The sequence below is a fragment of the Parus major genome, chromosome 2 (genome assembly GCF_001522545.3).
Source record: "Parus major isolate Abel chromosome 2, Parus_major1.1, whole genome shotgun sequence".
Lineage (NCBI taxonomy): Eukaryota > Metazoa > Chordata > Aves > Passeriformes > Paridae > Parus > Parus major.
In genome coordinates, this window is record NC_031769.1 from 90,080,521 (window position 1) to 90,105,745 (window position 25,225).

At 40.8% G+C, this 25,225-nt stretch overlaps 1 protein-coding gene across 1 annotated transcript in view; it reads left to right on the plus strand.

Moving 5' to 3' along the window:
• The window catches only part of GABBR2 (gamma-aminobutyric acid type B receptor subunit 2), a 456,189-nt gene extending 433,548 nt beyond the window's left edge, over positions 1 to 22,641 (plus strand). Inside the window, exons 17-20 of the mRNA XM_015618642.3 lie at positions 2,363 to 2,545; positions 4,500 to 4,629; positions 13,100 to 13,217; positions 20,142 to 22,641. Of these exons, the coding sequence (XP_015474128.1) occupies positions 2,363 to 2,545; positions 4,500 to 4,629; positions 13,100 to 13,217; positions 20,142 to 20,307 (597 nt within the window). The 3' untranslated portion in view covers positions 20,308 to 22,641. The remainder of the gene's footprint in view (positions 1 to 2,362; positions 2,546 to 4,499; positions 4,630 to 13,099; positions 13,218 to 20,141) is intronic.
• The last annotated feature ends 2,584 nt before the right edge of the window (positions 22,642 to 25,225 follow it).

Consider the following 25,225-nt stretch of genomic DNA (forward strand, 5'->3'; position numbering starts at 1 on the left):
TTACTTCCAGATGAATAATTCCCAATTCCTCTGAGTATCTCTACCAGCATTTGACCACATTCACAACAGGATAAGTTTTTTCTGATGTTTAAGTGAAAATTTTTGTTTTTCAGCTTGTGTCTCCCTCCTTTTCACTACAAAACATTGAGAAGAGTCTGGCTCCATCCTCTTTACTCTCTTCCATCATATTTTGAATATACATGAATAATGTCATCCCCCTGCAATGTCTTCCATCTCAAGGCTAAATAATCAGTCTCTACTAGTATCATAAGGGCTGTGACCTTCTTTGCCATCCTTGTGACCTTTCTCTGGGCTTTCTTTACTACATCTATTTCTCTTTTGTTCTGGGCATCCCACACCTGGACACGACAGCCCAGGTATGCTCTTGCCCAGGCTGAGTAGAAAGGAAGGATCACCTCTGTTGGCCCAGGGTACTGTTAGCTCATACTAAAAGCACTCTCCAGCCAAACAGCCCTCATGCTGTTCGGGTAGGTGCTTGGGATGTATTTCTCCTCAAGGGAAGGACTTAGTATTTCCCCTAGCCTAGCCTTAGGAGATTTTTGTTGGCCCAGACCCACTTCCTTCCAGACTGAGGAACAGCATTAGTGACTGGCTACCACAATCCTCTGAGCCTGTCAGTTCAGCTCAGTTTGAATCCACTTCAGAGGTCCCTTGCCCAGTCACTTTATCAGTTTAACTATGAGGATACTCTGGGAGACAGTGTTAAATCTTTGCTTAAGTCAAGAAAAATAACTCTCTTCCCTCATCTACCAGCCCAGACATCTCACTGAAGACAGCTATAAATCAGGTTGGTCAGGCAGGATTTCTCTTTCATAAATCAACGGTGACTGCTTCTAATCACGTTCTTGCTCTTAATATGTTTGGAAATGGCTCCCCAGAGGATTTACTGCAGCATGCCCCACGTACTGAGGTGAAGCTGGAGAGGAGGCATTTCCCCATATTCTTCTCTCACATTTCCTGAATGCAGCTGTGACGTTTCTTTTCTTCCAGTCCTCAAAAACTGCTTGAAATCAACTTCATCTTCCAAAAGTAACTGAGAGTGGCCTCATGATGACGTGGACCAGTTCCCTCAATCCTCAGGCACACAACTTTTCATGTTGGCTGAACTTGATGTATTCAATTACTTTAGAGGTCTGGAATTTTTGAAGGCAATTTTTACCAGTAAAGAATAAGGTGAAGAAGCAGAGCACCTTAGCTTTCTCCATCTACTTCACCACCTAAAAAATTAAATGTATTATCTAAAAGCATCATCCCAAGCTGCAGCTTTTGTCTGTAAATACAAGCCAGGGACCACACTCTTCAGGGTCTGAGCAGTCAGATGTCTCTTGACCAGAAGTTAGGGCCTTACTTCAAGCCACTGGAGCTCCAGAACAGTTCCAGGCTCTTAAGAATAAGAGGGATCAATTCCAAAATGTGGCTATACCACAAAATTTGTCTGGGCTGTGCATACAAAATGATTGTCCATTCTTTCTTCTCAGACAACTCAGCACCTTTGGATTCATGATTCTATGCCTATCCTCTCAGGGCAGGGAGCTCCTTTAGCTTTGTCTGTGTCCAGACATATATGTATGCTGCTTGGTAGCATAAATTTTGTGTTCTCTAGAGTAATCTGAGAATCTCTCTCCCCACTGCCAAACAGCAGTAGCTTTCTCTCCTCATGTCGAGGTGATATTTTCACATTGTCACTGAGTGTTAAATTTTACTTATATTTGCTTAAATTAAATATGTTTAAGGTTAACCTTTTTTTTAAGTGGCTTATTTAATTTGTTTGAACAGATTTGGTTTATTTTGGGTTGCTAAAAACTAATTAAGTTTCTGTTATCTCCAGAGTGCAATCTCCCATGAGTTCTCTCTGTTAATACTCCTGCTTCATGTCTCTCACTGCTTGAGTGTTACTTGTAACAGTAGGAAAGGAAAAATTTCAGTTAAAACTGTGCTTGGGAAGAAAAAGGTTTTGTTGTTTTGTTTTTTTTTCTTGAAGAAGGAATATATCCTTTGAAATCATATCAATGAAGGAAAAAAATGCATTTGATAGAATATTAGATGAAATTTGATATAATATATTTTAATATATTTAAAATCCAGATAAATATCTTTTGAATAAGTTTTTTCCTAATTTTTTTGAATGCTTCCTTTCTCATAATCATTTTCATTCAACCTATTCTGTAAAGTTATTTAGAAATCATCTCAAGTAGTGCACATGGCAAGCAGATCTCACTTTCCTGAGTTTTATACTTGAAAGTCAAAAAGCAGCTCTTGGTTTGCCTTTCAGTATTTTGAGATACAAAATAAATAGCTGCAAAAATAAAACAGGATTTCTTAAGGCTTTTCAACCTTTCAGCTCATCACACTGCGAACAAATCCAGACGCAGCCACACAGAACAGACGGTTTCAGTTCACTCAAAATCAAAAGAAAGAAGATTCAAAAACATCAACATCAGTCACCAGCGTCAATCAGGCCAGCACATCTCGACTAGAAGGATTGCAGTCAGAGAACCACCGCTTGAGAATGAAGATTACAGAGGTATTGTTTACTGTATATACTGCCTAGGCACTTCACTTTTCATTGTTTTTTGTTGCAGTTCTGCAATCTGCTTAAATGCTGATTACTTTTTAGAGAAAAAAGTTAACTTTCCCGGTAGCAATAATAGGAAAGAGACACTTTATATGGATTGCCAACTAGTACAGCAGATACATAGCAGGTGTGATGAAATGAAAATGTGCCTTAGCAAAATGGAATTAAACTTGCCCTATTTATTTGTGACAGGCCAATTACCCTGCTGCTTCACATGGACATGCTGAGCTCCGCAGCTTCAGAAGCATAACCTTTACAAGCGAGCATAACAGAGATCCGCAGCCCCAGGGGCACTTAAGGGCTGTCTTTGTTCCTGTTTATGGTTGAGTTCTGAGGCTGCTGTTGCTGTTATTTCTCGACCTCTCTGAGAGTTTGCTCAAAAACTTGCTAGACAGATTTTTACATCTTCCATGAAACAGAATTGCATATTTTCTTAAGGTAGAAAAATACCTTTATGAACATGTAAGCTGACTCTTTTGGCACAAAGGTGGTGGTTTCTTCAGTACCTGCTGAGGGAAAGGCTGAGTACATGAAGTGCATGAATTTGATTAGAGCTATAGCTTGTACATTCGTAGTTGTGTCCATCCTTGCTCGGTAGGCCTGAAACAATGACAAAGCCCAACTTTTGAGACGAGATAACCGTAACTGATCATATCATAAATAAATTAACATATTCTTGTCCAATCTGTATTCTTATACCTTGAAGAAAACTATATTTTTGCAACTGTTATTTCTTTGCCCAGATCTTAAGTAATGACAATTGCCTAGGTAACTAAAAGGTATTTACTCAGGCTACCAAAGAGTACAAAAGTAAAAGTTATCTCTGCCTTGTTAAAAAAATTTAGTTCAGCTTCCCAGGTCCCTTTCATGTGAGAGCCTTGAAATTTTTAATGAAGGCCTAGCTGCCTGCTGGCTATTTCTGTTCCTTTACTCTACCGTAGTTTTTTTTTTTCTACTAAGCCTCCTAACACAGGATCTCAGCCTGTGCCTTGGAAGTCTCATGATGGTGAGCACAGGTAAGGCTGATCAGAGCAGCCACATTAGTGCTTGCAGGCCCTTGCTTATTTCTTTTGGATTTTGCTTAAATAGATTACATTCCCAGAACCAGAGGGTCCAAATCAGTTTCATTGTCAATGAGATTTGGAGCTTGCCCTACCATGGCTAGAATCTACATCTCTGGCTCATCTAGTCTGAGTTGATGTGTTCCAGTTCTATAAGGAATAACACAAAACTACATTCAGCAGTTTTAAAATTCAGTTAAGCTGGTAGTGATTGGGACATACTCTGGACACCACAACCTGCACAACTGTTCACAAAGAGGATTAGGAAGCTTGTTTCTTGTAATTTTCTACTGGGGCTGTAGACAACTGAGTACAAGTCAGCCTCTGGGGAGAGCACACTGTGCTCTGCTCAGTGCTAAAAGTGCATTCCTGGAAGAGTTGACTGCAGTCAATCACTGGAGGTGCCATAGTTCCCTTATGGCATAGTTCCCTTGCCATATTCTCCTGTATGTTTGATAATTCGATGGATGAAACGGTTATAGCTATGTATACCACAATTTTACATGTAGGTAATAAATAGTTGAGAGGTTTTCAGACTGGGCTTTCTTACACCCATATCTTTCTCATTTGTCAGTACACCTGATTTGCTTCTACTGTCAACTACTAAAGCTCATTCCTCTCCTATGCCCTGTGTGCAGTATCACAGCTGAACACATTTTTCACTTGTAGCATTATTTTTAGAGGCAGTGTAGTAGTGCTACAAGAAAACTGTATTTGTCACAGGGTAGTAATTGCATTACCACCTGCCTTCCCATCTAATTATAGAAAGTTCTGCCTCAGTGCTGATACCTGAGGAAAGGACTCTTGAATTTTGAAGGATTTGTGCTCTCCTTGTTTTGCAGCTGGACAAAGACTTGGAAGAGGTCACAATGCAACTTCAGGACACTCCTGAGAAAACAACGTACATTAAGCAGAACCACTATCAGGACCTCAATGACATTCTTAGTATACGGAACTTCACAGACAGCAAAGGTGAGTGTTAGTAAAATCCATTTGTAGCTTAACATGCCAAACCTTGGAATAGCAATCTCACTGAACTGGTTTCAGAGCACTCAGAAAGAGCTTTCTTGGTAAGACAGTTTAAATATTTTGGTTGAATTACTGAGAGTATGCAGATTCACATAATAAGCTACATGGTACCCACTGAGTAGTTATTCCTGTATATATGTCTTCTATTGTAAAACACATGGTGAAGTGGGAAACTTTTAGAAGTGTACTTATGCTCCAAAGTCAAGTTTTTTTGTGCTGCATGGAGAGAGGAAAGTCGCAGAATTTTAAGCCCAGCTTATTATGTGCTTGCCTGACTAGGATGCTGAAATCCTGCTTTTGGACACTGCTATCAAGCACATAAAAGAGAAGCATGTAAATATTTCAGTGCTGATTTGGATTCTAAATGCAGAATTGAAGCCACTCATGTATGAAAATTCTTCCCTAGGAACTGATAAAAAAGGATTTAATGACAACTGTAATATTCCTAAGTTGTTTCTCCTGTGTCTCCTGCATCACTCCCTGAAGAAATACATGCAAGAGAATTGCTTCCATTAGAGCCATTTTGCATTTTGGAAAGCAGTAAAATCTGGTGCATAGTGCAATAAAAGTGGAAGCCAGGACACCCACCTTCCATATCTGACTCTAGAATGGATCTACTTTGTGACTTCTGGCAAATAGCTTTGTACAGTTGACTATTACAATAGTGTGTGAAAAACTGGCTGCTCTGTGTTTGGAATCTGTATCTTGCATGTTGGTAACACTGCAAGGTTCAGGGCTCAGGCTTCCTATTGATGTGGCACCATAGGCTTGATTCAGTGGGACAGAAGTTACTCCTATGAATAAATGTGAAGAATAATTTTAGAACAACAGCAACAGTTCACATATGTTTTTGAAGTATACTGAAATTTTGGTTGGATAAGGTTACTTTTTCTTGCACCTTTTGTTTTAGCCTGGGTATACAATGGGTTGCATAACTTGTGGCAAAAAGGAAAAAAAGGGAGAGTTCCCAGTGTCTTTTTTAAAAGTAAAAAAAAAAAAAAAAAAAAAAAAAAAAGAGGGGAAAGGAGGAAAAGGAAAACGTAAATAGCTGCTGGAGGCGTGTGATTATTGGGCTGAGATCAGGAGCAAGAACTAACATCAGTGAGTGGGATGAGGCAGTTTGAAAGGAACACATAGAATGTTCCTCTCATGTCAGATGCTCCAGGAGAAATGATAAATCATGAATAATATTTCAAGCAGAAAAGATACATTGCATTGTGCCAAATGCCCATCTGAGTTTGGGTATGAGAAACAAAAAACGATTCTCAAAAAAATACACTGGGTATAATTTTAGGATGGATGCTTCCCACAGCAAGATGCACTCCATTAGCAGTAGGAGTCTGGCAAAGAAATCAAGGATAAAATATAACCTTTCTGCACTTACTTGTGGCTATGTCTACAAAAGACATTGATGCCTAACTGCTGCTTTAAGCAACAGCATCCAAGGTTGTCTCTTTTCCTAATTTTCCCCCAGTGCAGCTCCCCAGCTTTAACATTTCTGCTGTGGGGTGCATATTTAAAATCATCCGTAAGCATGGAGCCTTAATGTCTAGAGTAGCTTGGAACTATTTATCAGTTGGATTTACAGGACAGATATTCTGCATACTGCAGCTGCTGGACACAATTTTCTCAATGGACCTACCACATAAAGCTCCACACAAAAAAAATGGGATAGGTGGAGAAAGATGCTTTCCCTTGTCCAACTTTATATGGAAAGGTTAGAGCATCCACTCTCCTGGGAATGAGGAAGATCTGGATCCCAATTTGCAGAAGTGGTTTGAAGCTTGGTCCCACACCTAGTGGCAAATAATCCATGCATGCATCTTATAGTGTACCCTGATTCTGGCACAAGTGACATTAAATATTCATACTTCCAGGCTCTGAGCCACTGTGATCAGCAACCCTTGCTAGCTTCTTCCTGTCCCTCCAATTCCATTTCTTCTGCCTCTTACCTTTCCATATTTCCCTGTCCCTTATCTACGTCTGAATCTCCTGTCTGTTTCTCTCACCATCCCCATTCCCAATAGCCAACCTATGTGCTTAATATAAATTTGTCATTCCAATCAAAATAACAAGACTTTGGAGAATTCACGCTGCTGAGTCACTGCTGCTTTTGTGCAGATTCAAACAGACATCGCTTAAATGGTACTTAAAAAAATTCTGGCCCTTACGGCTACAGGAAAGCTAACTCTGAATGACATGACTATGCTTTCTGTAGCTATGCATTTCATGAGCTTTCAGTAAAGGAAAGTACAGAAACTAGAAATTATGCATCCCTGGTGGTACTTGAGTGAAGCTTCAGAATTGTAAATAATCTATTAGAGTGACCTAGAAGTGACCATCTCTCTCACACCCACTGTGCAACAGGGGAAGCCAGTCCAATATTGGTTTTAAGGTGATGATGAGGTTTGCACCTTCCTTGATCTTGTGAAAAAAGTGAGCTGGGAGAGCAGGAACAGAGCAGAGAGGCTCAAAATAGCAGCTGGCTTGGATCTAAAAATCATAGCTGATAATTTTTCACATTCCCTCTGTGGCTCACTTCTATGTGAATTGTTTTCATAAAACACCTTGCTGTTTTGGAGGAGCTCACATGGAGAAAGTCATGTAGCATAACCCCACTGCTATTGCTTACACAAACTCAGGGCTCTGCTCTTCACAGAACAGATCATAACAGAGGATTTAGGCAGTGCATCTTGAACAAGCCCTAATCAAACTTTAATGTCATAGTACGCTTCAGTAGGCTTCTAATCTATAAAAATTGCCCAGAGTTAAAAATCCTTATTCCTATAGCCAAACACAAAAGGAGGTTGTTTTATTAATCTCTTCCTTCCCCACCACCCTCATTTTCATCAAACATATGGATTTAAGACACGAAAGTGAAATTACTTTATCTGAAATAGGTAGATACAGCTGTGAACTTCTGTATCTGCCTGACCTCAGGCAGCGTTTCATAACTTTGGGATTCCTGGTTAGTTATTAACAGCAACAGCTCCTGGTGTATCCCAGGAGCTCTTTGCTGGCACAGGGTCTCCTTCTTTACAGCCCATTTCAGTACATCTCATTTAAAGAGAGATATTATCTGAGACACTCATTTCTTGTTCACAAATGCATAATGTCCCTGAGACATCTACAGCAATTGGCTATGTAAGAAAAGCAATTAGGAAAATGTGATTTGTGGTTTATGGCTTGATTGCTTTCTTTTAGTGCAGGCTTTTTAGTTGCACTGTTACATGGCTTTGTGTGGTCAAGCAGTTTTCAGCATGCTCCACGGACTATGGCTCTGAGACTTCAAATGGCTTCCCCAGATGAATTTAAAAGGGCATCCCCTGAACTTCATTTTCTTCATTCCTCGGATGACTTTGAGTCACCGTGCCTGCTAGTGACCTCAGCTCAGGTCAGAAGTTAAAGTTGCACAGGGCAACATTAACTTCTCCCCTGGCATTTCTGGGATCTGGTGGCCTTTCTGGAGTGGCAGAGCCACATTATATCCTGGTCTTGAGACAGGGACAGGGTGTGGGGCAAGCCAGCACTTGGCTCAGGCCACCCCTAAAACTGACAGAGCCATTCAGCAAGAAGAGCCAGGCTGGGAGGCATGGCTGTGTTTGCCAGGCTGACATTAGGAAAAGAGGAGGACAAGTGCCCCGGCTGTGATGCTGTGCAAAGAGGAAGGTTTTGCCACGCAGTTCTAGGGAAGAAATGTCCTTACGTGGTCAAAAACCAGAGCTTCCCAAAAGGGCTCCTTGCACCTATGTCAGTGTGTCAGAAACAGGAGAGAGTTCATGAAGGTGGAAGTTATTTCTGCTGTGCAAGTTTCAGCAGAGATAAAAGCTACTGAAGAGACAAATACACAGAGAAAAGGTGCTGTGTGGTTTGTGGGAACTGGATAATTTTGATATGCTTGGAATCTTACTATTTTACTCAACTTCGTTTTGATATTTTAATATATGAAATTATATGGGATGTACAGAAGAAGCCAGAGAGAGCCTTGCCACAGTCCCCTCTTATGAGCAAACCCATTTTGCAGGTTTTCTCCCATCCTTGCTCAGAAAATCTTGCCTGTTTTAAGGCAGAAAGAGTCTTTACTCATTGCTGTAAATGGGCTGGGAGCATTCATTTACATGTCAGATATGCCTACATACTGTCACTTGTCACCCCACTCCGATGTTTCCTGGTGTTAGTTTTTCCCCATGTAAAAGCAGCTCAAAGAAAAACAGTTTTCAAAGGCATGTTGCTCACAAATGCAAAGCAAAACAGAGTTCATCTGTGATAGATGGGGGAAATATTATTTCTGTGAAGTTCATGCGATTCAAGCATTAAGGTTGAGATTGAAAAATAGATTCAAAGGTAAGGGCTTTCAGAAATAACTCCTTTAAAGGGAGGCTGTTTTGAAGCAAGGATATAGTTCCTTTCTTTATAGAGATATATAGAGATATGTATGCTAGTTTCTATGAAGCCTAACAAATGGATTCAATCCTGAAACTGGAGGCTCTTTCTATTTCAACAGGGAGACCAACCTGTCAGAGGTTCAGTACCTTTCTTGCACAGAAACAAATCTGTAGTAAAGGGAATTTCTTCTGATTTAAAGTAGTATAAGTCAGAGCTGAATCTCACTGGCTTTTCTTTTTAAAAAAATCTTTCTCTCAAAACAGAACTATCAGAAGATATGATTTAGATTGCCAGTGCAGTGTGCTTACTTCAGTAGAACTTTTTTCTGATTACCCAGAAGATGATGTGATGATTTTAATTTTTCCTTTCAGTTTACTTTCTTAATACCCTATTCACATGAAAAACAGAGACTGGCTAGTCATGTTTCAGTCCAAACAACAGAACAGGGGAAAATTACAGCAGGTTTTCAAAATCTACCTCTAGCTTTAAAGTTTCCTGAGCTCTTTAGTAAATCAGCAAAGTTATCTCTGCCATATGGTATAAGACCTTATTAAACCACACTTGCTCCTTTGTGAAGCATAATATATGCTTTCTAGCAAAGAGAAACAACAGTAGAATTGAAAGATATTGGATGAAGAGTAGTTCTGTCATCCAGTTCTAAGCCATCAGAGGAATATTGCCACTAAAGCGTAATGATGAAGATGTTCAATAAAGCTACAGTGTACAAACATCGACAAAACAAGCCTCTAGTTAAAAAAAATATGTTTTCTAAGCTCTTGGAAGAAACTGAAGCATCATCAGTCACCTGGTGCTTTCTGCCTGCAGCTGAATGAGGGTTGTTAAAATGCATGGCGCATTTAAGCCTGCCCAGGTAATCTTGGTGGCAGGAGGTTGCAGAGTGATTTTGAGTCACCCCTGGCAGAGGGTGAGGAGAGCAGCTGGGAGCAGTGACCCTCTGGCTGAGCCCCTGGGCAGCCTGCATCAGGTGTGCTCTTGCAGCTCACGGCTCAGTAAATGGAAGCTGTTTCTTTGCTACAGGTAGGCAAAGGTCCTGAGGTAAAGCCTTCTGGCTCTCACCAACCACTGGCAGCGAGCTTTGTTCTATAATGAGCCCATTGCTGAGTGCCCTATGAGGCCCTTGAGATGTATTTGTCTTTTCTCCCGACAGCTTTCTGCATGGAAAGTGCTCGGGCATCACTCATCCAGGCTTCTGAGTTCCGGTTTGAGGTCTACAAAGGTGAAAATTATTTAGAAGGTGCTTCTGGCCAATGTAATTTCAATTTAAAAGGTAGTTACATCATCCTGGTGCAACTTACTGGGTAGAATCTGCAGTGGCAGACAGTGCCCTGAGAATGAAGGGCGTTTTCCTAGTGACATACTTAGGAAGTTATCAAATACACTGCTACACTTTCCAGGGGAAACTGGGAAATCAAATGTTTACCACTACCCTTAATTTCTTTCCTTGTAGTTGTCACGTTTATAAAACTAGTTTTCTAAGTTTTTTAAGTGCATATGGCAATAGTGTTTTTTCTTTAAGCTCCAGCTCCCAGAAGCATATGACTAAGTGAGAATCTTGTTCTTCATTATTTAAATGAAAGGTAAATGGAAAATAAAGATATTCTAGTTTCCATAGCTGCAAAATAAAAACTTAACGACTTCTCTCCCAAAATGCTTAACAAATAAGAATTACCTAACCTTTTTTTTTTTTTAATTTTGAAAGAAGCAAATAAAATAAAAAAAAAAAAAAGTGACAATTTTATGTGCATTTTGTCTGTATTTTCTAGATATACATAAAACCTGCATTTGGTAGCCTTGTATGCAGAAATTTATTCAGTGTATTAAGGGCAAGTCATCTGCAAGAGTGGTAGAAAAGAGTCTATTAAGAATAACACACGGTGATATATGGGCAGTTGGTGTTGAGAGGTGAGTAGGAAGAGAATATATGATTTCTGCTCTACTCTAAACTAAATCCCCCACCTTTTTGACAAGGACCACCTCCTTCTCTCTCTCTCAGCACATCTGAAAGTACGTGGAACTCCTTTAATGTGTACAACACAGATTATTATATTAAATAACATACTCCCAAACAGCAACAGTTGCATTTTCCAATCATTTGAGGAAGAATTAGCAGCTTTGTAAAACGTTAAATCGCTTATCTTGGCCAAAGGAGTTAGAACCCTAAAATAATTAAATTTAGAGCTCTTCCATGCCTAATTACAAGGATTACTCAAATTTTTACTTTGGTCTATATCAAAAAGTCAGCAGTTTCCATTGTCAGCTTAGATCAGCCCAGGACTGAGTGTTGGTTTTAATCATGGAAGTAAAAACTGTTCTTTTCTACATGTCTGTTTATAGACATCACAAGACTTTTATGCAAATGTCAAACTTGATATACAAAGAAATGCAATGTGCCGAAAATAAAAACTGAACTCTTGTGACAGCAAATGCCACACCAGCAAACTCCAGGCTGCCCTGAGATGATAGACCTCATTGCTTATCTTAGCTACTGCCAGATTTGACTCTTTGCTGTACTCCCTTCACATCTAAACCATCACTGAATTCTGCCATCTCTTAATTTTAAGCACTCCTCTTGCACAACTGGATTCCTCAGCTCTCTTTTACTGCCATTTTTTTGCCCCAACCAAAGCAGTTTCATGTGTTCTGGTCACCTCCTTTCTCACACAAATCCTTCTTTTCACTGCAACATGGGTGGAAAACCTTGTCTCCTCTTCTGAGCTAGCGATGCCCCTGTCTGCACTGTGTTGCTTTCTCACCTGCACAATTGTTGGTTGCTTGTTAGGCTTTCCACAGCATGAAGTGAATACTATCAAATAATTGCTAAGAAGGCCATTACAGATGTTGGAGTTTGTCCTCAAAACATTAATGCTTCCAGCTTCTTTCCTCAGTTTGTGTTTCTGCTGCTTGTTTTGTCCCCCAGTGCCTGTTGATAACACATATATTCCTAGTATGCTGGGAGCTGTTATTTGGGGCTTCTGAACATGAGTACAACAGAAAAGCAGGTTAACCCTTCAAAATGTACCAGCTTTTTCTTGTAGTTTTCCTTCTTTTCTTCACTCTTCTCCTGCTTTTCCCCTTCATACCCACTATTATGTTTAAATCCTCCAGTACCCTCTTCAAGAGCTTACCTCAGACTCCTCTTCCATGCTGCCTCAATGCCTGCAGCAATCACTGCTTCTCTGTTTGTGTGGCAAACAACTGCTGGTGATGGATTTGGAGCTCTCTGTAATTATTTATGAAAACTGTGAACTGCCCTCATTATTCAGATGCTTTCTGTGTGATTTTATTTGGCTTACCACAGAAAGAGACTTTGAAAAAGCTTGCAGGAACAGAAAGGATCTTCTCGAAATGGCTGTGTTTGCCTGTGTTTCTCAGGGGGAATGATGCCATGGGGTTCAGCACAGCTAGCTGTGGACTCCCAGGACACTCAGGGGAATCAAGAATTATGAACTGTTTTGTTATCACTATGCAGAAAACAAAAGAGTGTGATGACATCATTAGTTGTCCTTGCTGCAGACAGCCTATGGACCAGTCCAAATTATATGAATCATGTTTCCATGCTAAAAACTATAGCAGTGGCAGATAGTCAAAATATAGCACTTAATTGCCTGTATGATGGTAGGAGTGTCAAGGGTTTATACATTTATAAAACTATATTCAATGAGATTATAGTTTTTCTAGGAAAAGCCTTAAGAAGGGTTTATGAAAAGGTTACAATCTCTAACTGCAAGAATGGTATAGTTACATTATTTTTTCACATAGCCCAAGAGAGAGCGTGATGTCACTTTTGTCACTTTTCTGTTTCTTCATGGTGGTTCTTATGGAGGAACACATCATCCAAAACATAAGAGTACCAAACTCTCACAGCAAAGCTTGAGACTATATTGGAATATAGGTAGTATGAGTTTACTTTGTGGCATTATGGATATCTGGAAAAAGTTAAAATGAAACAATTTTTAAATGGTCACTTGGTCACAGTAAAGTAAAATTGAATGTGTTGTCCATCCAGATGGTGAGAAAGCCATTCTGAAAAATCATCTTGATCAAAATCCACCAGCACAGTGGGGCTCATCAGACCCTTCCAGAACAAGCAAAGATCCCATAGAAGACATCAACTCTCCAGAACAGTAAGTATACATCATTACCTTGCTAACAAGATGTTAATTTAAATTCTTACATTTCATCAAAGCCCATAATTTCCCTTCCACGATTTTTTTAATGGACAGACCTTCACTATAACCCCCTTTCAGCCAGCCCAGGCTACAGAGAGAGCCTGAAACATCAGTAGCAAGGAATGTGAAAGGTGCCTCCTGAAGCTCCAGTAGGCAGCAACATTGTACTGTGATGTCTCCCTGCCACCAGCTCACCAGACCAGTAGAACTTAGAGGATATCAGGGGGTGTAGATCCTAAGGTGCCCCTAAAGCAAAACAACATGCTTCTTTTCTCTTGCTGGAAACATCCATAGCTTGATGTCCAAAATTCCTGTAGAGTGTTACAAGATGAGCTGTGCCAAGCCACCAGTGTGTGGAGGAGAGAAGAGGTTGTACATATGTGCACAAATGTCTTATGACTCTTGTCAGAAGTCCAAGTCCTTCCCCACACCAGCTAGAGGGGTTCATAGTGTACATAGATATTTTGTTCCTTTACATTCTTAAGCTAGATGAGAAATAAAAAATGTCCTGAGGGCTTTTCAACGTTGCCATAGCAGCTGGACCTGAGTTTTGGCACAGGAAAGCCTGCACTAAGTAGTTTCCCTTAGAAACAATGCTGCAGCTACAAGGAGAGGATGGCACAAAACACTGGCTAGATTTACAGAGGGGAAAGAGTGTTCTGGTGTCAGCTTTTGTCTCTAGGAACCTATACGATAAACTTGAGCAGGACCTGCCATGGGCCAGAGCTCGGGAAGGAAGAGCCCTTCTCGGGTGTGCCCGGATCAGCTCTTTCCCCACGGCAGCCTGGTTACACGAGCATCGTTTCATCAGTGTCTGAGCTAATAGCTGTCAGACTCCTGGGCAATTTAAAAGCTTATTTAAAAACAGAATAAATTAAATAGATTACTAGAATGAGTCACGTTACATCAGCAACAGCAACCTTGATTGCAGATAGTAGCTACTGTCTTGTACTACCTGGAACAGGAAAACACGTGGATTTCTAAATCTGTCCTTGCACTCAAAGAAAAAACCCAAACCAAACCTGCAAAGAAGCTAATTCACACACACACATGCACCAAAACGAAATCCCACAGTAGATGAAATATCTTGTAATTTCACAAAAGCAGGGCTCTTGCTGAGAGAGCTCTCATGACTTCATGGGGTCAGCAGAGTGCTTTAATGCATAGCTATTAAAGGCCTGGGTTTTTTTCAGCACCATTTGTCAGAAATAATGTAGTGTGAATGCAGCCTCATCCACATGTGGCCCACTTACATTAAGAAAGATGCTAAGAAAAACACAGACACCCAGATAATCCAATTGTCTCAATACAGATTTAATAGAGACAAAGAAAAAGAAAAACATTTGGTGATGACTGAACTTCCTCTAGGCTAGTGATAACTGATGAGAAGACTGAGATTACCTAAAGGTTTTGGAGAGTGGGTCAGTACAAATCTGAACAGTCTCTGATATTTATGGAAAGCAATTAATAAAGTCCTGATAAATCTAAACAGTGTCATTCAGCATGTGCACAGTTGTGACTGTGCCAGGTCCGAGGGCCAATCCCTTCCCTAAGAATGAGTACCAGAGCCACACTGCCCAGAAACAGTGGATCTTCCAGGGAGGAGAGGTATAGCTATCTTCAGGACTTCCCCCTTTCTGAGAAGAGATTGCCTCTCTCCAAAGTTTGTACTCTTTAAGATATACTTCCACACCTCTGGGCTTGTTTTGCAACTTGTCTGGCAGCACTTCTGTCCTTTGATGGTTGCTAAATGTATAATTTTTGAAAAAAAAAAAAAAAAAAAGAAAAGGAGCTAAAAGCAAGCTGTAGTTTCTGTCTCATTTCACTTCATACAGAGGGTATCTGGTAGGTAGTCACAGTCTGAGAAACTTATTTCTTATTCAAGAACACAAATCTCAAGGTCATTATTCTAATAAATATTTCCTCTTGGTCATAAACCTGTGAAAGAAGGATGTCAAGACAATCACTTGCCTGCAGAAGATTTAACTCTTTAATGCCTGTGGGAAAAAAATAACATCCCAGCTTCCTGTGCTTGTCAGCACTCATGAGAGCCAGCATCTTCTAGTATGAAAGCTCTTATAGAGTCCAGAAAAGAGCTGATTTGGGATTTTTTCATTCTTTCTTACCATTCGTGCTACATTTGACTCACTGTAAGAGTTATTGTTCTTATAATTTATTCTACAGCTTTGCCCTTATTTTACAGCTGTGCCCAAAGTAAAGGCACAACAATATACACACCCCTCAGTGAAGGAAGTTGTTTCACATTTGTTGATGAGGTAATGTTGACATTGTCTCAATCAGAATGTTGAAAACAATTTTTTTGTGCTTGGCTCAGATTTGGAACCCTGCACCTAGGGAAAATGCAGTTTGTATGACTGTAAAGCAGCCTTAGAGCATGAATATAGACAGTTCTCAGTTCCCTTGGCAGTTCCTGCTGGGCAGGACCCAGTTGATTTTCCATACTGCCATGCAAAATGTTCCATACCCAGCCAGACCATAAGAGGAGCTGGGTGCTAGCTGCTTTCTTTCCTGTTTACACTGTCTACACAGTATAAATTAACACCTCCAATAGCAGACAAAGCAGTGCCAGTGCACAGGCATTGCACTTTGATTTCCCATTTTTTAGCATGTTCCTCAGCACAGCTGTATCCATTTGTACTCTCCCAGGTAATGCTCAGCAACAATCCTGGGGGATGCTTAGCTGTGTGGATAGACACTGTACCATGCCAGCACATGTCAGGTCCAGAGAACAGCCTGAAGCAGTTTAAAATAGACATAATTCTTTTCCCAGCAGGATGAGTTGTCTCTCATGCAAAGTCATCTGCTTTGATGAGCATCAAACTGCTCATATCTCCTGATGGGCAGTCCTGCTTATCTGAAGATCACATCAGTCAGCTTATCTGCATGATGGCCACGTTCAATGGTTTATCTTCTGTGACCCTTAAAGACATCCATCTCTGTGCTTTCATTCCTGCATGTTGTCCCTTCTCATCAGTGACCTACATCCAGTCCTGGTCATTAGTTTTTGGCACCATTAAAATTTAATCCATTCTCATTTTAACAGCAGCCACATGTAACAGTCTTCCAGATCTCTAAGTAGAGGTGATGACAGATTTCTGCGGGACCCCACTAAAACTTGTGATCTTAATAGACTATTTCTATGTGCGTGGTTTTTTGTAACCTTCAAAGCGTAACTTCAAAGCATAACTGGAGCCAGTTATGTTAATTTAAGTAACAAAAAATTCTCATTCAAAAGAGTTGGTTGTGACTGGATCATTGCATTGCAGCCATATGCCTCAGCATGAACAGGCCTTTGCTATTCAGTCTCTTCACCGAGAGTGGTTTATCTATGATCTATCTATGACCTGACTCAAATGTGTCATTAAAATAAGGTGGGTTTAGAATGGTTACTTCACTGCTAGTAGAACATCTTGTTCCACTGTAGTCTTTTAGAGCTTCTCCAACTTCCCTGCATTTGCTAAAATTCAATATTAATGTGCTGCAGAATTAACTGAGATAATCCCTGAGTGTTTAGACACAGTTTATACACTCCCATGGAACTTCAGATGTTTGACTGTTGCAGCAATTTGTTTCGGTCCCCCACTTACTGATGGATCTTATTAGTGGTTTCCTATAACAAAAACAAAACATATTTCAAATGCCTTGACCCCCATGTGGTATTGTGCATTCCCATGTGCATTGTGTTCCTATGTGCATTGGAACTGGAACTCAAGGTTTTACCTCATTTTTTGTTTTCTCAATAAATGGTATTTGTGTACAGAGCTGAGGACACTTGCCCTAACACAGAATCCTGATGAGTGGGTGCTCTGTGTGTGGAATCATCTTTGCTTTCCATCTCCTTGGGTGAAGAAGAAGCTCCTGTGATTCTAGACCCACTTCTACCAACCATTACCTCTCCAAAATACTTGACCATATATATATTTTCACATACATATCTATATAGGATGGACAACTTCAAACAAATTCCCAGAGTCACATAATGGTTTGGGCTGGAAGGGATCTTTAAAGGTCAACCATTCCAATTCCCCTGCAAAGAGCAGAGACAACTTCAAGTAGACCAGTAATTCCCCATCCAGTTTGGCCTTGAATGTCTCTGGGGATGGGGCAACTGAGCCACCTCAGAAAAATAAAAATTGATTATTTTTATGTAGTCTAAATCCACCCTCTTTTGTTTAAAACCTCACACAGAATCCTCTCACTCCTTGCAAAAACGCCCTCTCCAGCTTTCTTGTAAGTCCCCTTTAGGTACCAGAAGGAAGCTTTTAGGTCTCCCTGTAGCTTTCTCCTCTCCAAGATGAAAAACACGAGCTCTCTCAGCCTGTTTACATGGAAGACATGCCCCAGCCCTCTGATTTTCCTTGTGGCCTTCTTCTGGACTCACCCCAGCAGCTCCACATTCTTCTTATGAGAAGAGCTGAATGCAGTATTCCAGGCGGGGTCTCACCAGAGCAGAGCAGAGGGGAAGCATCACTTCCCTCATGCTGCTGGCCACACTGCTTTTGATACAGCCCAGGATATGATTTACTTCCTGGGCTGCAAGTACACATTGCTGGGTCATGTCCAGCTTTTTATCCACCATCACCCCAGTTTCCTCTTGGCAGGGCTGCTCTCATCCTCCAGCCTGTATTGATACCTAGGGCTTCCCCCAAAGCATTGGCAAAATGTGCTGGGAGTGGAAGAAGGGAAAATCACTGATATTGGAGGAAAAAAAGCCTAAAAAGAGTGAGGCAAGGCACAAAATTTACTTTCACATGAGGCGAAAATACCAGGTTTGTTTGGATTTTGCTACTTGTTTTGTTTTGTATTGTGTTTCACTCCAGGAGTTTAGTCTACAGTCTTAATTGTGTGCAAGTCTCCAGGCTACAGTTCTCTGCCCCAATTCCAGGAACCAAGTTTTCAAGTGAAAGTAAACTTTTAAGTACAGTTAAAGCAAAATTTGCCACCCACTGCAGCCCCCATTGGCATAGCTAAATAAACATGCTTTGTCCATGGTATGGCTAACACTGAAATGGAGGAAAAAAAATCCTGTTCACTTGATTATGCAACTGGATTCTCTTGGAGTAGCTTCAAAAAGCCCTTTAATGAGAAGTCTGTAACAGTTGAACAAAGTAAGCATTTCCACTGGTGGGAAAGTAAGTTCAGGCAATTCTGCATTTGACCCCTCAACAAGAGACAGAATGACAATCCTCAGCATCAGGCTCATAAGGATTCAGCACAGGGAGACAGCGAGCCATGCCCCCTCTGCACTCCTTGGGAACAAGGCATGACTTCATTGATAGCACCAGGAAGAGTCGAGCACAGTAGCAAAATAACAATGAATGGATTTTGTTTAGTTCCAGGAATGCTTTGCCAGCACTAGAATGATCACCACTGAGGGCTAACATTGCATGAAACTTTTAAAGGGATCTGAGGGGGAAAACACTGAGAAACAATGAGAAAAAGTTTTCTGGGTAGGCAGACAACAACTACTTCTACTGCACCTCTGTATAAACAGGCCAAAGTTTATAGTGAAGAAACTAAAGAGAAAAACTCAAAATTTCTTTCTGTTTGAACTTAAAAGCTATACTGCTTGGTCCCCAAACAGTGCAATGGATGCCTTAGTATCTGTCTTTGTTGCATAACACAAAGCAAAAAAGCTATTAAATGTCATTTGAATCAAAAAGGCTGTCCAAAGGGTAGCTTTCAAACAAACACCTCTTATAAAGACCTTTCTGTACACTGTCATTATATCAGATAATGAGCAAACATAAATTTAAAATTCTATTTTTATCTTTAAAACTCTATTATATACTTTTATACAATGCTTTCTATGGACATTTTTGTTCTGAAATCCAAAAGCCAGTCTTCAGCTCAGTCACTTTGATATCTCTCTTCTCTTAAGGAAGTGTCTCTGTGTTTCAAGGGTGAATGACTCCAAAGCCACTCTGATGATAAAATGACTAAAAAAATTTTTTACATTAGCAAACCTCAACAGGATTTTGATTTTGTGAAAGGTGCTAGTATATCCACAGCACAGGAGTAACAGAGTCCTTTTCTCATGGCACCATCCTCTCCAAGAAAAGGCCTTATATGAGCCTGTGAGCATGATTTAATATTTATTTTTTTAAAAAAACTATACTTGTTATCATGATGCCAATCCACTTGGAAATACAGAATGTTGGGTTCCAGAACACTGAATTTTAGTATGGGTGCTGAGCAGGACTGCTTTTAGAATGCCAGCTCCTCAGTCCCATAGCACTGACTGAGAGAACTCAAAAGCATCTATCACCTCAAAAGCACAGACCCAAACTTTAAAGATTAACTACTTAAAAGAGGAAAAAGCCATCAGTCCCAAATCCCTCCCACCATGCACTTGTGTTTGCTTTAGCTGGAGTTGCAGAAGTGCCATCCTTAGTACTGACATCCTTGTGCTAGGTGATGCATGGCTTCACTCAGTCTGTGACCTCATGCACGTCTACACAGTTGGATGGGGCTCTGCAGGCAGTAGATCGCTTTGCAAGGGGTGGGGGTCACCAAGCCATACACCATCCTTGCAAATTCATACTCCCTTTTCTTGGTGTCAGCAGTCTAACAATTAACCTGGAGGTGGCTGGAAATTTCAGAAGGTTGTGGGATGTTGAGAAAGCCCACTTAGTTTTTTAAGTGTCATGTCTAACCTGTCAGCAAAATTCCCCAAGAGGAGAACAAAGTCATGGTGGCAGAGTTCAGCATCAGCAAGCACAGTGCTCTCGGAATTAGCCCTGTGGGTCACAGCAGCAGGCCCAGGGAGCTCCCTCGCAGCAGCCTGGGAGCAGTTCAGCCATGTGATGTATTCCATCTGCCCCTTGGCTAACATTCCTCTCCCCATCTCTCCCGCAGCATACAGCGCCGGCTGTCCTTGCAGCTGCCCATCCTTCATCACGCCTACCTGCCGTCCATAGGAGGAGTTGATGCCAGCTGTGCCAGCCCGTGTGTAAGCCCCAGTGCCAGCCCTCGGCACAGACACGTGCCACCCTCCTTCCGAGTGATGGTTTCAGGGCTGTAGGAGGGGGAGATCAGTGCTTCCTGAACTGCTTTTAAGTACTCAATGACTGGACTAAACATCTGACCTAGAACTCTGCTACAAACATGTAACATTGGCTCTTACTGCAGAGGAACTTCTGCTGAGGCCCTCGTCACAGGAGTGCCCACGTAACTCGTGTGAAAAAGCAAAGGAGGACACAAAGAGTTTGATCTGTAGCCTTATTCATGGAGTTTTTATTTCTTCACCTAGAAGTCACTGAAAAATGTTTCTTCCAAAATTTCTACTAGCAACAAGGAGGCTGGGATGTATGGATCTTGCAAAAAAGACACTAGGGAAAAAAAAAAACAAAAAACACTCAAATGTCACAGAGCTTTATGTGGCTGCTGAGAACATGCAATTCTATACTGTATCCATGTAAGGAAAATGTAGTGGTCGAGTTATAACATGTTGGAATAGATACACTCATTTTTACAAGAGTTGTGTTAAATTGCTGGAAACATTCTGCACTGGTTAGTCTTGCTTTTTTTTCATTTCAGGGATGATGTTTAGTAGGAAAGATGAATTGTGAGAAATGACTCCTCGGGTGCCATTGAGACTCTGCAGTGCTGTGAGCAGGGTCACCTTTACCTTGCAGCTGTATGTGTAACCCAAGCAGAGCCTGAAGCTCCAGCTCTGAGTTGCCACCAGCTGGAGAGCTGCTGATTGCAGGCAGAGCACTTCACCCTTCTCCAGGGCAATGGTAGTGACTGCTGACCATCTGCAGCTTCGCTTTTAGCAAAGTTTCTGCACCTATTTCAGGATAAACATCACCAACCATAACACACTAAACTGTCTGAAAAAGTCCTAGGGCTGACAACCCAGGAAACTGAGGACAGGTGCGTAGTAAAGTCTTAATGCCACAGGATGAATTGTTTTTCCTAGTTTGTTTGAATTGTGTCACACTTAACTACAATAAAATTAATTTAGTGGACTTGGGGGGGAGGGATTAGGGCACAGCACTTTGCTGCTGCGGGCAAAGCCTGCAGGGCACACAGATGTGAATATACACTATGTTTGCTTCGTACCTGCGTACGTGTGACAGTTGTAGAGGATAGGAGAGGACAAATCAAATTTGCCAACAGAATATTTTACCTGAATCCTGAAAGGACTGTGAAAAAAAAGCAATGGATTTTATACTTCATCTCCTTTCCCTGAACCAAAGTAATTAGGAGGAACGATAGCGATGTACCGTCTGGACCAACTCTGGAGCCAAACCCTCAGGCACGGGTGAGACACACATGCAGCTTCTTTTTCCAAGGGACTGGAAATGTGTCCTCTCACTGCCAGGGCTGTTTGCTAAAAGTAGGGGGGAAAAAAAACCACATGAAGCACCCACTGGGCTCTCAGTTTTTTTTAATCAACACTTGTGCCCCTCAGACAAAACCTTTGGAATGACATTGGTACAAAGGTCTACAAATCAGCAATGACTGAAGCACAGCCGAAGGGGTTCATTAGCTGAGGGATTTAACTGCAGCTTTGACAAGCTAGCATAAATCTCCATTAAAAACAAAATGCACCTCATAGTGGCCAAAACCAACATGAATATGCATCTGAATTGTACAATCAGGAGCATCACAAAATATTTCACTTGGCACATACAGTAAGAGAGGTTATGGAAATATCTGTAGCTTTTAGAACAAAAAACCATGTAAGTATAAACACAGATAAACTAGAACTCATTACTCTGTTTAAGCACTAAACACTGACGTCGTCACTCAATGTGTGTTGACAGTATTCTCTTGCTTTATTAATATCATCAGGGCCTGGTTTATTTTAAAAGGAATGTTAATTTTTAAAAAGAGAAAATTACAATATTGTATATAATGTATACACAAAGATCTCTGTAGAAATATTATTCCAATTTAGCAGGAAAAAGAAAATAATTCAGAAGTATCGGACCACTGGAGGTGAGTGTGTGTGTGTGTGTGTGTGTCTGTAACTTCGTGAATACTGACTGTGTGACGTTTATTAGGTTTAAACCATGCAGTACATTCTTTGTCTCAATGATACTGTAGTTTCTCCCATAACATTTTTTTTTTTTACTTTACTGCAGATAACAAGACCAACCAAGTGAATATAGCTATTTAATGTTTCTGTTCTTTTATACTGCAGCAAAAATGTACTGTAAATTTATGAAGAGGCTGTGCCCCAATGGCATTTTCCAATGATGTTAGTGCACAAAATGCTTTAAACTAGACTGGAACTGCCAGAATAAAATGTAAATGAAGAATTTCTTGTATAACCTTATACTGCATGAGATCAATTTTTAATAAATTGTTGCAAATCTGTTTTTATGAATAAAATATATAAAACTTAGCTTTTTGGACTCAAAGCCCTCCTCCCCCATTGCAAAATCATTTTTAATGAGATTGTGTGTGTGTGTGTATATTTATAAGCACAGGTATATATAAAAGCCTCCTTGGAGAAAGTGGAATCCTATTAGAACACTACATTTTAATAAAAGTACACATCCTAGTTGTTGAACAGTTTGCATTTGGAGATAATAGATAGATGAGCCTCTGCCCTGAAATACAATTACTGCAGTACACAAGAGTGAAGTCTAAGACCTTTATTAAATGGGAAAATTATCAAAACATGTACTGAACATTTATATCCAAACCACACTTAGCCCACACACTGTTCTGTCTTGCCCCACAGTGAATGTGAATTCAGAAGAAAAAGAAATATTTTACTATTTCACACAAGTTATTGGAGTTGAGCCAATGTTCCAGCTCATTAGTAAAATCTCTGCATTGACAAAGGAGAACTTTCTGAGAATAAACACCAATTGTTGCGTGAAGGCAAACACTAAGCCCCTCCATCTAGTTTTGTGAAGGTGGTGGGGTTTGTGTCTTAAAGCAGGTTCTTCAGCATGCCAAAACAGGAAGAGGGCAGGAATGTTGGACAATGAGAAAGTAAGAGGAAGGTGCATTTTGAGCTGCTTGCTTTTCAACAGGGGAGCATACTCAAGCCAGCACAAAATGTCATAAAGCCCAAGATGTGGGAATTAGGACCACTACAAATGGTTTTCCAGTAGATTTCTGATGCATCTTAGAAGTCCCTCTGAACATATGCAAAAAGACATGATACCGGTGAGGAGTTAACAGTGTGGATCGTGGCTCTCAGTGCAGAATACCAGATGGCAAGAGAAACTCAAACAGACACATCAAAGCTCATTCAAGAAAAGAAAAAGTACAGAACAACTTCAATGTGAAACCTATATTCAACCAGAAATTGTGGGAGGATGTGAAGAACTTAGAATTGCTCATGAATAATAGGAAACCAGAACAAAGTGAAATATTACTTTAAAGGGTCATGGAAAAAAAGAGGGAGATGCCAGCAGAACAACTTTACCTGAATCATTGAGTTTCCACAGCCACAACAGATATGTATTCTATACAATCATAAGCTTGCCATTGAATTAATGGAAGATTGTTAATCTTGCAGCAGTACTTTCAAATAAATAAAATCAAGGAAGGTAAGGTAAGGAAAGAGCATTTGCCTCTTTTTTTTTTTCTTTTTTTTTTTCCAAGCTTTAATACCTTTCCTTAAAGGTTGATAATCAAATCTTTTCTGATCTTTTCAGAACTTGTTTGTTCATTACAAGTCTCAGAACAATGTGCCCATTCTTCCCAAGATTGGATTAGTGTTTCTGCTGATCTTTGGTCAGGATTGCTTAGGTGCTGGAAGCCAGACCAGCAAGGCTTGTCCCAGCATTTCCACAGCACCCTATGGATATCAGCAGGACTTTATTTTGTTCTCAGACCACAGTCCAAAGGATGGGCTGGTTTGCCTATTCAGCAAGCTGACTCTCCCTGTCACTGACTTGTTTAATAGGGATTTTCTGCTCACTGTCTGAGAAGACTGACAGATTTATTACAATGGTTAAAGCATCATGATTTTTATCAGAGTTCAGTTCTCAGTTACTAACTGCCTTTTCCATCTCTTGACACAGTGAATAGTACTTACAGCCATTACTTTAATATGCCTGAATATTATTCATGAGTGCACTTTCAAGAGCACTCTGCCTCTTGAGTTGATCAGGACTCTGAGAGCACTACTGTGCTTGTCACTACTCACTCAATGACATTGCAGAGGATCAATAGAGGGTCTAGAGATGCTTTGGAGAAGGTGGGAAAGGAAGAGCCCAAGTTGCTGGCAAGAGCAGCCTTTGGTGGCAGTACTGCCACGTCGGTGTTGCCACAGACAACCTGCAGACATTTTGAACCACCAGCTTTGCAATCTGCAGCTGATTTAAGCTGCACCCCTTGATGATGAAGTGCTGAAGCAGGACAAATGAAGGGAAAGAGGGAAGGACATGCGGGATGAGAAAGGTAGAAGAGGCATCTCCAAACACTGAGACAATCCTTCACTTCCCCAAAGAAAGTGGCTGCTACTTTTTTTTTTTTTTATGGATGCTCATCAAAGCTAAGCATCATACAAGGATTTAAAAAAAATTCCTTAACTTTAGAGGCTAAATTGAGTAGAGGTTAAATAGATCTGAGGACAGGCTCTGTAGGTACCAGCAGCAAGCAGCCTTTGGGCTGGCTCAATAGCAGCAAGGAGCATAGCAAAAAGGAGCTCACAAGGCCTTGAGCTTCAGGAGAAGGACAGACACCGTCATGAGCTGGCAAATACTGGCTTTGACCAGGATTGATCCTGTGCCCACATGCAATGAGTGCAGCAGAAGTTAAGAGTGTCAATTACATTCACAACCTAGAGATGCAACCTCCTCAGGGACCACACCACCCACCTACCCACCTACCTACCACTGCCCTCAGCAATGTGGGATGCCTGCTTGAGCAGAGGAGCTGCTGCTGGTAGCAAAGCATGCCACAGATGTGAAGGTGTCCATTCAGGTAAGTTAAATTGACTGGAAAATAGAGGGCAGGCGTGGAGC